This window comes from Saimiri boliviensis, chromosome 7 (genome assembly GCF_048565385.1).
Source record: "Saimiri boliviensis isolate mSaiBol1 chromosome 7, mSaiBol1.pri, whole genome shotgun sequence".
Lineage (NCBI taxonomy): Eukaryota > Metazoa > Chordata > Mammalia > Primates > Cebidae > Saimiri > Saimiri boliviensis.
The window spans coordinates 38,279,801-38,292,643 of NC_133455.1; the positions used below are offsets into that span (position 1 = coordinate 38,279,801).

The 12,843-nt window shown below is 45.1% G+C and overlaps 1 protein-coding gene across 10 annotated transcripts in view; it reads left to right on the forward strand.

The window, feature by feature from the left end:
- Positions 1 to 11,618, forward strand: part of TMCC3 (transmembrane and coiled-coil domain family 3) — a 382,147-nt gene extending 370,529 nt beyond the window's left edge. For all 10 annotated transcript variants that reach the window (XM_074402414.1, XM_074402411.1, XM_074402410.1 and 7 more), the window contains 2 exons: positions 26 to 161; positions 6,424 to 11,618. In XM_074402414.1, the coding sequence (XP_074258515.1) occupies positions 26 to 161; positions 6,424 to 6,726 (439 nt within the window). In that variant the 3' untranslated portion in view covers positions 6,727 to 11,618. The remainder of the gene's footprint in view (positions 1 to 25; positions 162 to 6,423) is intronic.
- The last annotated feature ends 1,225 nt before the right edge of the window (positions 11,619 to 12,843 follow it).

Genomic DNA, 12,843 nt, shown 5'->3' on the forward strand with positions numbered 1-12,843 from the left:
TGGAATCGGCTTCTCTCTTTTAAAGGTATGAGCGACTGGAGGACCAGTTGCATGACCTGACGGAACTGCATCAGCATGAGACAGCCAACCTGAAGCAGGAGCTGGCCAGCATCGAGGAAAAGGTGGCCTACCAGGCCTATGAGCGCTCACGGGACATCCAGGTACCTTTCCCTTCGTGATTAGACACAGGCCTGGACTCGTCCCAGGCCTTAATCCATTTAACAGACTAAGTGCTTATGCCTGAGTCTTAGAGGATTTCTGGCACATAGGACAAAATGTATTCGCTGCACAAACATTTTCTCTGTACCACGTTAACCCCACTAGCTCATGTTATAGACATTACTAAGTAAAAAAACCAATATTCTATTTTTTTGAGGCAAGTCTCACTCTGTGGCCCAGGCTGGAGTACAGTGGGTGATCTCAGCTCATTGTAACCTCTGCCTCCGGCTTTAAGTGATTCTGCTGCCTCAGCCTCCTGCGTAGCTGGAACTACTGGCACCACCACGCCTGGCTAATTTTTTTATATTTTTAGTAGAGATGGGGTTTCACCATATTGGCCAGGCTGGTCTCGAACTCCTGACCTCAAGTGATCTGCCCACCTCAGTCTCCCAAGTGCTGAAATTACAAGCATGAGCCACCGTGCCTGGCTAAGAGACAATATACTTTCTGCCTAAAACAGTTAACAAGTATTTATTATCCACCCCAAGCCCATCACTACCAAAACTGTAAAATGTAAAAATATGAGACAAACTCTGCCTTTAAGAAGCTCCTTGTCTAGGTGAAGAGCGTGGGATAGCACCACTGCCAAATCCCTCAAGACAACACGAACAAGGGCCAAGTAACACGACATGGACTCTGTGAGCCACAGAAGTTTAGCCATGTGGTGCCCAGCAAGCTGCGGACTGGGGGAGTAGTCAGTCATTTAGTGGCAAAACATTGGCTTTCAGTCTCATGGCTGCCACATCAGTTGTGTGGCCTGGAGTAAGACTTGAGCCCATTCACTCATCTGTAAAACAATAGTGTTCATATTTGTAAGAAGTTAAAGCAGTTCAGTGCATCCTGTCTGCTCAAAGGTAGCAAAGCACTTGATAGGTTTCTTTTTTCCCATTTGCTTCTCAGTAACCCTTTAAGGTAGTTACTGCTATTATCCCCACTTCTCAGATAAAGGAGACCAAGGCACGGAGAGGTTAAGTGGCCTAAGCAAGGTCTAAACAAGTTCTTGCAAATCCTCCTTATGGAAGGAATGTGATTGAATGTCCTAGAGAAGGCAGGACTGGAAGGCATGGGTAGGATCTGGGTGGATGGAAGGAAAGGGTAATGGGATCAATATAAACTAAGTTGTGCTCCAGTATTTCCTAATGTGATCCTGGCATGTAGAGAAACAACCCCAGGCTTCTTCGTTGCCTTAAAAAATGTTTCCCAAGGCTGGTGGCTCACACCTGTAATCCCAGCACTTTGGTAGGTTGAAGCAGGAGGATCACCTGAAGCCAGGAGTTCGAGACCAGCCTGGGCAACATAGTGAGACCCCCGTCTCTAAAAACAAGTTTTTAAAATTAGCTGGGTGTGGCATTGTGCACCTATAGTCCCACCTACTTAAGAGTCTGAGGCAGGAGGATGGCTTGAGACCAGGAGTTGAGGGTTAAAGTGATTGTGCCAATGCTCTCCAGCCTGGAGAGTGACAGAGTGAGACCCTGTCTCAAAATAAAAAACAAAAAAAAAGACTCTTGGAGCAATGCCCAGCTTCATTTTTATGGATTTTCTTTGTGGACAGTAGTCCTTTTTCTCCAGCTCTAAGAAGTGGCCTAAACAAGGTCTAAACAAGGCTGTGAATCAAAGCCTCACCTAACAAAGGAGAAAATTAAACATAAAGATAGCGCTTTCTCCCGTAGTGTATGAGCTGGAGTTTCAGCTGGCCACATTTTATTCCACTCTGTTGAGGCCTGAGCCTGTGCTAATCCCAGATGCCTACTTGGACAATTCTGGGAACCAACGTATCAGAGCTGATGGGAAATTCTTCCCCCAGAGACCACAGCACAGAAGACGCTTGGGAGGTTTCTGGCCCTGTTCTAGATTAGGAGACTTCACTTCACCACTGGCTAATTCAAGAAACTTGAACTCATTTAAATGTTAAATGTTGCCAAGTGGGCCGGCTGCAGTGGCTCATGCCTGTAATTGCAGCACTTTGGGAGGCTGAGGTAGAAGGAGCACTTGAAGCCAGGAGTTCAGGACCATCCCGGCCAACATAATTAGAAATTTTTTTTTTTTAATTATCATAGCTGGGCATGGTGGCATGCCTATAACCTCAGCTGCTTGAGATGCTGAGGAGGGAGGAGTTTGTGGCTACAATGAGCTATGATCACACCACTGCACTCCAGTCTGGGCAACAGAGCAAGACCCTGTCTCCAAAAACAAGTAAATAAAAATGTTGCCAAGTGAACAGTACAATTGCTTAACTAAGTCGTTCTATTTTAGAACATGTTTTGGATGTCACTGGGTGGTATCTAAATACATGGTTTTCTTATTTAGGGGATAGTTTGGGTTGTTCTTCTATGTTTTAAGAAACATATTAGTGATGAAGAGGACAGATAAAGAGAGGGGACCACCCAAAGGGAACTTAAACATCCAGAGAGGTTCATTTTGACATTTTCTGGTTTCACCTCTCACTCAGAAGTACAAAGAGGACATCTGTGTGAATGAGTGGAGTGGCTTCTCTGTCATGGTCATTAGAATCCTGGCTCTGTCACCTCTGCTGTGTGGCCCTGGATGAGTTAGTGCTCTGTACCTCAGTTTCCTTCTCAATGAAATGGAAATGTTAAAGAGCTCTGCCTCAAAAGGTTGTTAGGAGGATTAAATGGAATAGTCATGTAAAGTATTGAAATCTTTGCCTGGCGCATAGTAAACAGTCAAATACTAAATACTGGCCATTCTTTTGATCACATCTGGGAGCAGCCACGTCCCTCAGGCCTTCTGGCAGTTGGCCTTTTGACGTCATCTTTATTTCTCGTTTCTTTTGTTCTTATAGGCAGGGTCACACAAAGGGAAGGGGCTGCCGTGGATGAGGGAGGCTGTTGCCTGCAGAGATACAAGGGTTTTGTTGTTTTAAACAACGGAGTCATGTTTTTTAAACCCTGAATTTCCAGTTGAAAATTGTTTCAGGATAACCGTTCTATGGTCATTATCCCCAGTAAGGTAATGACTGGACCCAAGGAAGTGCCGAGTACCGTGGAGCTGAGTACATCTGGCTGCTGGGACTCAAATTCCTTGCAATTCAATGCTTGCTTTTCTTGGATTTTTCTTTTGGTTAAAAAAATCTGGTAGCAGGTGTAAGACGGAATTAAGATTGGTCTGTTTGTACAGGTAATTCATCTTATAACCAAAGATTCACAGATTTGCCTAAAAGATTGGCCTTCTGTCCTGTTCCATCACTTTTTCTGTGCTGTGCCTAAAATGGAGGAAACCTTGGACCCAAGTAGTTGAAAAGAATGCATAATTTCAGGTACATGCCTGTGACTGTTGAAAGCCAGCGCTTTCTAGAACGTGAAGATCTGAAGAAGTTTTACCCTTTTCGTTGGTAGCTAGTAGAATAGAAGTTACTATAGTAACAGAGAACCTGTCCTTTGGCCCATAGAGTTATTCAGCAGAAGAAAAGCAAATCAATCATGGAGCCATTATGCTTGTTTAAAACCCGAAAAGATGACTATGTTTTAATTGAGCAAACGCAGATTAGCAAATGTGTTAGGACAGAGAGGGGCACATTGTACTACCTCACTGAGGTCCTTTTCACCCAACAGGGTCAGGGTGTTTTTTTTTAGACAGTCTCGCTCTGTCGCCCAGGCTGGAGTGCAGTGATGCAATCTCGGCTCACCGCAACCTCCGCCTCCTGGGTTCAAGCGATTCTCCTGCCTCAGCTTCCCAAGTAGCTGGGATTACAGGCATGTGCCACCATGCTCAGCTAATTTTTGTATTTTGTTTTTAGTAAAGATGGGGTTTTCGTAAAGAACTCCTGACCTCAAGTGATCCACCCACCTTGGCCTCCCAAAGTGCTGGGATTACAGGCATGCTGTCCAGCCTCACATTGTCTCACTGGCACCCGGCTGTCTCTTTCATATTCGCCTGCTGCATGCCTGGTGCTGGCTCTGTGCTGGAGAGGACAGCAGATGCAAGATGGGCTAGTTCCTGTCCTCAAGCAGCGTGTGTCTCCTGTGTCTCGTGGTTGGGGAGGAGAGCTGAAGGGAGACTTGACCTAATCTCATGGATCAGGAAAGGCTTTCCCAAGGATGTGGCAATCAAGGTGAGACCTGAAAAATGAGTGGGAGATCCACAGGTGAAGAGGAGGGAGCGGAGGAGGCACACGCCTCAGGCAGAGTCTACCGAATGTGCAGAAGCCCTGAGGTGAGTCTGTGCTCCTTTTCAGAACTTAGAATAAAGCTGGGTGTGGGGGCTCTCACCTGTAATTCCAGTCATTCAGGAGGCAGAGGCAGGAGACCAGAGGTTGAGGCTGTAGTGAGCTATGGCAGTGCCATTGCATCCTAGCCTGGGCAACAGGGTGAGACCCTGTCTCTTAAAAGAAAAAAGGAACTTGGAAAAGGCCAGAGCACTGTGACAGGGCAGGGGACTGGCATGAAGTCATTCAGTGAGGGAGGAGAGGGTAGCTGACCTGGACTTTACAAGGCCTCAGAAGGCCATGGTAAAGATTGGAAAGGTTTTATGAAAAGGAGTGACATCAAATATGCACATTTAAAAGACCACTTGGGCTGCCGTGTGGAAAATGGATTCATGACGGTGGGGAACAAAAGGGTGTATGGGGAAATTCGTGTAAGGTTATTGCAGGCAAGAGATGCGGGTGACGTTGATCGGGATGCTGACCTGGTGGGCAGAGAACCGGACCCGCTGAGCTAGAAACTGGATGTTGCCTCCGTGGCTGGGAGGCAGGTTGGATGAGAAAGGTATCCTGGTATGCTTGTCAGGCTTCTGGTGTGAGGAACTGTGTGAACCGTGGTACTGTACTCTGAGACGAGCGACACTGGAGGGGAGCAGGGTTGACTGCAGGCGTTGGGTAGCTGTGATACATGAAGCCACGTTTGCACGTGTTGCATTGGAGGTGCTTTCAAGAAGCTCTGATGGAGATGTCCCAGGCACAGGATCTATGAGCGCATTTCAGAAGAGAGGGCTGGCCTAGAGATACACTTGTAGCCATCTGTGTCTGAGTGATTGAAGACTTGGAGTGGACGAGGTCCAGGGAGATAGCCTCGGCAGAGTAACACCGTGTTCAGAGAGCAGGCGAAAGCACAGTTGCCCCACACGCAGCCCCAGTCCCTTCCGCTCCCTTCTCGCCTGCCTTCACCAATCTAAGTGATGGACAAAGTCTTTGAGCAGTGGAAATGAGGACTGGCCATTGGAGATCCCACACACTCCTTGGCTGAAGGTGGAGTAGTCACAAAGTGGAACCTCCCTCCTTCTCTGCTTTGTCCCTGATGGCACCAACAGGCACCGATATTTTATATCACTTTATTTCAAAAATACGTAAAGTCAGGCCAGGCATGGCAGCTCACACCTATAATCCCAGCACTGTGGGAGGCTGAGGTGGGCAGACCACTGGAGATCTTAAGTTCAAGACCAGCCTGGCCAACATGGTAAAACCCTGTCTCCACTAAAAATACAAAAAGTAGCCAGGAGTGGTGATGAACAACTGTAATTTCAGCTACTCAGGAGGCTGAGGCAGGAAAATTGCTTGAACCCAGGAGTTAAAGGTTGCAGCGAGCTCAGATTGTACCACTGCACTCCAGGCTGGACGACAGAGTGAGATTCTGTTTCAAAAAAAAAAAAAGGTAAAGTTGACCAGGTGCAGTGGCTCATGCCTATAATCCCAGCATTATGGGAGGCCGAGGCGGATAGACCAGGAGGTTTAGGAGTTTGAGACTAGCCTGGCCAACATGGTGAAACCTTCATCTCTACTAAAACTACAGAAATTAGCCGGGTGTGGTAGTGCCGGCTGCTCAGGAGATTGTAGTCCCACCTATAGTCCCAGCTACTCAGGAGGCTGAGGGAGGAGAATCACTTGAACACAAGAGTCGGCGGTTGCAGTGAACTGAGATCGCACCACTGCACTCCAGCTTGGTGACAGAACGAGACTCAGTCTCAAAAAAAAAGAAGGTAAAGTCAAAAAAACTTAGCCATACTTCCTCATTTGTGATATTTTGTGGTCGTATCCACATGCTCTTCTATTTGTGAACAACAGGAGAAAATGAGCCTGGAGATTCTTGTTCCACATCTTGGTCTATCACCATCATCATCAGCTGGGGATTCGCAGCTGCCCGGCATTGGGCTTTCTGAGCTGGGGCTTCTGTGTACAGCTGAGCAAGCGCTCACATGTTGCTCACGATCACAACAACATTTGACCCTTGCTCTCCCTCTTGCCCACAGGAAGCCCTGGAATCCTGCCAGACTCGCATTTCTAAGCTGGAACTCCACCAGCAGGAGCAGCAAGCTCTGCAGACGGACACCGTGAATGCTAAAGTTCTCTTGGGGAAGTGCATCAACGTGGTCCTGGCCTTCATGACCGTCATCTTAGTGTGTGTGTCTACCATCGCGAAGTTCGTCTCACCCATGATGAAGAGCCGCTGCCACATTCTCGGCACCTTCTTTGCCGTGACTCTTCTTGCTATATTTTGTAAAAACTGGGACCATATCCTGTGTGCCATAGAGAGGATAATAATACCAAGATGAAGCCAGTGGTTCTTGCCTTCAAGTCCTTTCAAGTTTTTATTTTAAAGAAAATTCTGTGCATACTACCAAATTTTTCGATGAATGATTGTGCTGAGTCGTGTGCAAGAAAAACTAGGGCTGTGTGGTGTATGTAAATAACTACAGTTCTCTTAACTCGGGAGCAGTTGCCAACTCAGTCCTTGTACTTGGTTAACACGAATCTGTTTGAGAGCTCTCCTGCCTTGCTCACTGCCTTAATCAGACCAATTTCCTGCCCACCTGACTAGCCCAGCGTGGTAAACCTCTGTATATTGAGACCTTGGAATAATTGGGTGATCCAGAAGGAAAGAGATCTCTCTCTTAAGTCTTTGTCCGAATTGAGCTTCACGATTGCTAATGGTTGTGTTTTCTGTGAGTCCTATAAAAAGCAAGGATATGCATCATTCAGGGAATGAAGAACCGCAGGCTTGGGCAGTATGAAAACACTGTGGCCTATGGAAACACAGGTCCCTGTGTGATCCGCCCCGCTTGTCTCCAGGTGACCATAGGTCCCGTCATGTACTCAGTGTCCGCAGCGGTCAATCGTGTGTGACCCTGTAACATGGAGATCTTACTACACACCTGTTTATCCAACAAGTCTACCTGAGGGGTATTGTTAAACACTTTAAATGGTAAGGCATAGGGATTTATGAATGGGGCTTTTTCCTTCTCAGACCCAGGCAACCGACACCTGATTTTATCTGAACTGGCTAGCAAACGCCCAGCCTTCAGAGTGTGCAGCAAGGTTTTCAGATCCCTCATCAGACTGTGACTTTAACATTAATTTGGAATCCTGTGAGCACCACTCTGAAGGTTTGTGTTTTGGCACATCTTTTTTTTATTTTTATTTTTTGAGACAGGGTTCTGCTGTTACGGCCCAGGCTGGTCGCAAACTCCTTGCCTCAAGGAATTTGCCCACCTCAGCCTCCCAGGTAGCCAGGACTGCAGGCACAAGCCACCCTGCCTGGCTGTTTTGGCAAATGTCGATTGTGATAAGCCCGCCTGGAAGATGTGATGCGCTTCACGTGATTGATTTTATTCACAGGTCTGTGAGGGACTGCAAAGCTTACTCAGGAAATGAAAACAAATGATGGTCATGTTGCAGTTCTTTCCTTGAAGGACAACAGAATCATAGCCTATAAAGTGCACTGAGGTGTAGGAACACTGAACCCATGAGGACAAGGGGACATTGGGTGTGACGGAATGGCGGCTAGATCAGTGGGAGCAATTGACCTGGATGAAGATTGAGAGAATCCTCTTCAGGAAGTGAAAGGCAAGCAAGAATGAAATCAGTCCAGTGTTTGAGCCAAAGTTACCACCTGTCTCTGTTTTCTTTTTCTTTTTCTTTTTTTTTTTTTTTTAAGATGGAGTCTTGCTCTGTCGCCTAGGCTGGAGTGCAGTGGTGTGATCTCAGCTCACTGCAGCCTCCGCCTCATGGTTTCAAGTGATTCTCCTGCTTCAGCCTCCAGAGTAGCTGAGACTACATGCACATGCCACCATACCCAGCTAATTTTTTGTATTTTTAGTAGAGACAGAGTTTCACCATGTTGGCCAATATGGTGTCCATCTCCTGACCTCATGATCCACCCACTTTGGCCTCTCAAAGTGCTGGGATTACAGGTGTGAGTCACCTCGCCTGCCCGCCACCTGTCTCTTAACATCTCACTGAACCTAAGTTTGTAGGTCTTAGGATGCCCACACTGCCTCTGAGCTGAAAGCATTCAAATGTTAACATCCCTGTTTGGGGCATACCATTCAGCCCAGATGATACTTTCCTTTAAATCTGTGTCTGTGTGTATATAACAAAGAGGAAGATGTAAGCAATGTTCACGGAAACTGCTGCTGAGCCCCCTGGCCCACTGCTCCCACCGTCTGCTGCAGGCAGGAAGGCATGAGAGTACATTTTCTTTCAGAAGACATAAAGTCTCCTGGATTCAAATTAAGTGCAATATTTTGCAAAGAGCTCTTCTTAGGGAAATCTCCTGAAGGAAAAAAATGTGACAGCATGTACCATAGTCTGAGAGAATGGAATAGTTGAGCATTTAGTATAAGTCAAAGTGTATATGAGTGGGACTCATGCAGCTGAAGCTTTCTTTTTTTTCCAAGTGTACAGTTCAGTGGTTTTAGTAAATTCGCCAACTTGTTCAGCCATCACCACTGTCTAATTCCAGACCCAAGCTTTTAAAAATAATAAATGGCTTGGGAGGCCGAGGCGGGTGGATCACGAGGTCGAGAGATCGAGACCATCCTGGTCAACATGGTGAAACCCCGTCTCTACTAAAAGTGCAAAAAATTAGCTGGGCATGGTGGCACGTGCCTGTAATCCCAGCTACTCAGGAGGCTGAGGCTGGAGAATTGCTTGAACCCAGGAGGCGGAGGTTGCGGTGAGCCGAGATCGCGCCATTGCACTCCAGCCTGGGTAACAAGAGCGAAACTCCGTCTCAAAAAAAAAAAAAAAAATAAATAAATAAATGGCATTTCATGGACTCTTTGGTGATAAAGTATTTTGGATTTAGGGAAGAGGGAGTTACCAGTCCCACTCCTATCTCATGGCTATGTCTCCTTTCATTGTCAGACCCCCCCAGTCTCCATGTTGGTGTGTATACACTGATCTTTCAAATCCAGGGGACAGATAAGTAGGCCAGGTGGAAGGCAGGGAGGCGGAGAGAATGCTGTGTTTCCTTTAGTTTTTCTATTTCAATGGCCAGCATTACCCTTGACCTGTGGGCGTCAGACTCAGTGTGGGCTGAGAGCTGAGTAACTTACACTCCTAAGTCAAGCTGGGGACTGGGTGGGCCCCTCTTGGTATCTGTGAATCTTTCCAAGCGTCACTTTGGACACACCAGGGATTGAATGCTGCTGTTAGTTTAGAGATTGAGAGATTTCTAGCCCTTGAAGTGAAGGGCTTTGGGAGGCTCCAAGAAGACATAGGTCTCATTGTCGCACCAGCCTGCACCATTCCAGGGCTCAGCCTGGCAAGTGTGCTTCAATGCACGCTTCTCAGACCTGCGACCTGTATATCTTCTCCCCAGTGACAGAAGTAGAGAAGAGAATGGAAAACAGCATACTTCATCCCCTGTAGTCCGGAGCTGTTTTATAGACCCTGCTAGAAACTAGCTTTATTCTAAAATACTGTAGAGTCTATAATCCTCCTACTTGGATCATGAATTCCTTTTAAATAATTCATATTTTCATTGACTCTCACTAAATGTCAAATTGCCTTGTTTTCACTTGGATAGGCTCAACCTGCCTGGCATATTTATTTCACCGTCTTGTTGAAAGTTCATGAAACTTTGTACTTTTTAGTAAGATGATACACTCAAGGAAACTTTTAATCTCTCTAGTTTATTCACTTCTTAAGGAATAAACACTCCCACTGCTCGTTCTCCTCAGTGCGTAAGGAGATTAAATGACATTTTAGAAATATTACAATTAAAAATAGTGACATAGCTGTAACATATGGTGGAATCGGATATTTGATTTATATTTGTGTCAACTATAATCCTTTCTCCACACCTTTCATTTATAGTAAACATCTTGGGTGAATGCAAAGATGAAAAGTGCTTGTTGGACGGGTCAGCACCTGTCACTCAGCAACCATTCCTGAGTGGTTGAAGGTGCTGGACACTTGATTCTAGCACTGGGTTTATGTGGTGACAAACTCTCCTGTGGGTTTTGACTTGGTTATTTCAAGCTCAAACTTTGAGTATGATTAAACCAGAGCAACACCCCCCGCTGCCCCCAGCCAAAAAAATCCATAGTGAAACAGCAAGAAAACACTCCATTGCTGGGTTTGGACAATGAACGTGGGATTACTCCCAAGTTTCCAGCTTGGAATGGTAGCATTTTTGCCTACTTGATCCTGATGTCCTGTTCACAGATGGAAATCTTCTGAAACTTTGTCTCATTTTATCCGGTGAGGCTGTTATCCTTCTCTGTCAATTAGCATTCATGTGGTTTTTGCTCTTTCCGGCTCTGTCACTCTTGTTTTCATTTAAATATTGCCCCACTCTGTGTGTTTATAGCCTTGCCATTTCTCTAGCATATCAGGTTTAATTATGGGTTCAGTAATAATGAGGAACTAGCTTCCCTCAGGCGACTAATTACTTTTGTCTTTTTTGGTCGGATTGTACAAAATTATTTTGCATTGAATGGGAACATTTTTGCAGTGAATCCAGATATAGTTGTATTGGTTTGGAAAAACATTTAAATATATTTATTCATAGGAACATGTGATTAAACAACTTACTTTGCATGTTTCTGTAATTCTGAGGAGTGTGCTGGGGAGAAATGAGTGGAAGAAATGGCATCACTTAAAATTCAGGGTTTATATGGAGAAGTGTTTTAAGGTTATCGCATACACAAAGGGATGAGTTGGTTTAAAAGGATAAATCACTGCAAAGAATGACATTGGCTTATTCACATCAAAAGTGGATGTTAAAAAATATGAAACAACTAACCTATAATTTTCTGAAATCAGTACAATTATCTTTATAAAAAGCTAGAAAGTAATGTACCTTGATTGTTTTAGGAGTGATTTATGTGTTGCAATTTTAATTTATTTAAAGCATGTCTGCTGTGTTTGTCCTAAGAGAAATGTTTCAACAAAACGTGCTCTGTGTTTAAGATATGTTTAGGCAGTAGTTCAACTCTGAAAGTAGAAACTGGAAATGTTTATTGTGAGATTTGTTGCGGAATTTCCATTTTGTGAGTTACTACATAGTTTTCATGTCAGCCTAAAATTATAAATTCCCTGTAGATCTTCACCCCACTGTGGTGTCATCAATGAATTCAAAGCCGGTGCCATTATTTTTTTAAATAAACACTTGATGTTAGCTTTGGTGTTAAATAAAGAGGTAGCTTTCTTAAATTTTCACGTTTGTTGGAGGCCATCTTAGTAGCAAATGTGTGTGTGTGACCAATTTTTTAATAGATTTTTGTTTTTAGTGCACTTTCAGGTTCATAGCAAAATTGAGCAGAAGGTACAGAGATTTCTCTCATAACTCCTGCGCCAGATAGGCATCGCTTCCCTCCACATGAGCGACGTCTCCCACCAGAGTGGTGCAGTTGTTAGAATTGATAAACCCGCTTTGACACACATCACTATCATCCAGAGTTCGTAGTTTAGGGTTCGTGGTATTGTCATTCTGTGGGTTTGGACAAATGTGTGACTACATGTATCCCCTATTACACTATCACATAAAATAGTTTCCCTTCCCTAAAAATCCTCTGTGCTCCATCTATGCATCCCTCTCTCCCCCTGTAATCAACTTTTAAACAAATCTCAAGTCTTCTCTGTAGTAGGAGGTTGGCAGTATGTGGCCTGTCGCTTGAGCCCTGGCAGGAGGAAGGGTGGTTTGTTCACAGTCGTACTAGCAAACATGTCCTTGTGTTGAAAAGAGGAAGTGATGGCGAGGACAAAGCAGAGCCTTTATGAGCTGGAATGGGACAATGAGGACAATGCCAATCTGGGTGGGTGCAGGGCTGTAGCACAGGAGGGAGCAGACGCCTGACTCGAGCAGGCAGCTTTGTGGGCTGTCTCCGGTTTGTCTGGGGCTTTGGTATCTACAATGGACTTGATTTTCATAGCGTGTGAACTTGTATGAACCAGTCCAGTGGTACAGATACCAACGCTAGTCCTACGGTAGTTCCCCTTCATCCTCAGGGGATGCATTCCAAGATCCCTCAGGGGATGCCTGAAACCTCAGATAGAACTGAACCTTGTATATACCCTTTTTTCCTAAAATACATACTTATGATAAAGTTTAACTTATGAATGAGACACAGTAAGAGATGAATGACTAATAATACAATAGATTAGGACCATATACTGTAGTAAAGTAACATGTTACTGGAGCACAAGCAGTTCATCTGATAACCGAGACAGCTGCTAAGTGACTCATGGGTGGGAAGCGTCTACAGGGATGTCCAGTGTTTTGGCTTCCCTGGGCCACACTGGAAGAAGAATGGTCTTAAAATACTCTATAACATGACAGTTGATGAGCTAAAACAAAATCACAAAAAAATCTCACAATGTGTTGAGAAAGTTTACAGATTTGTGTTGGGCCACAGTCATAGCTGTCCTGGGCCACAGGCAGC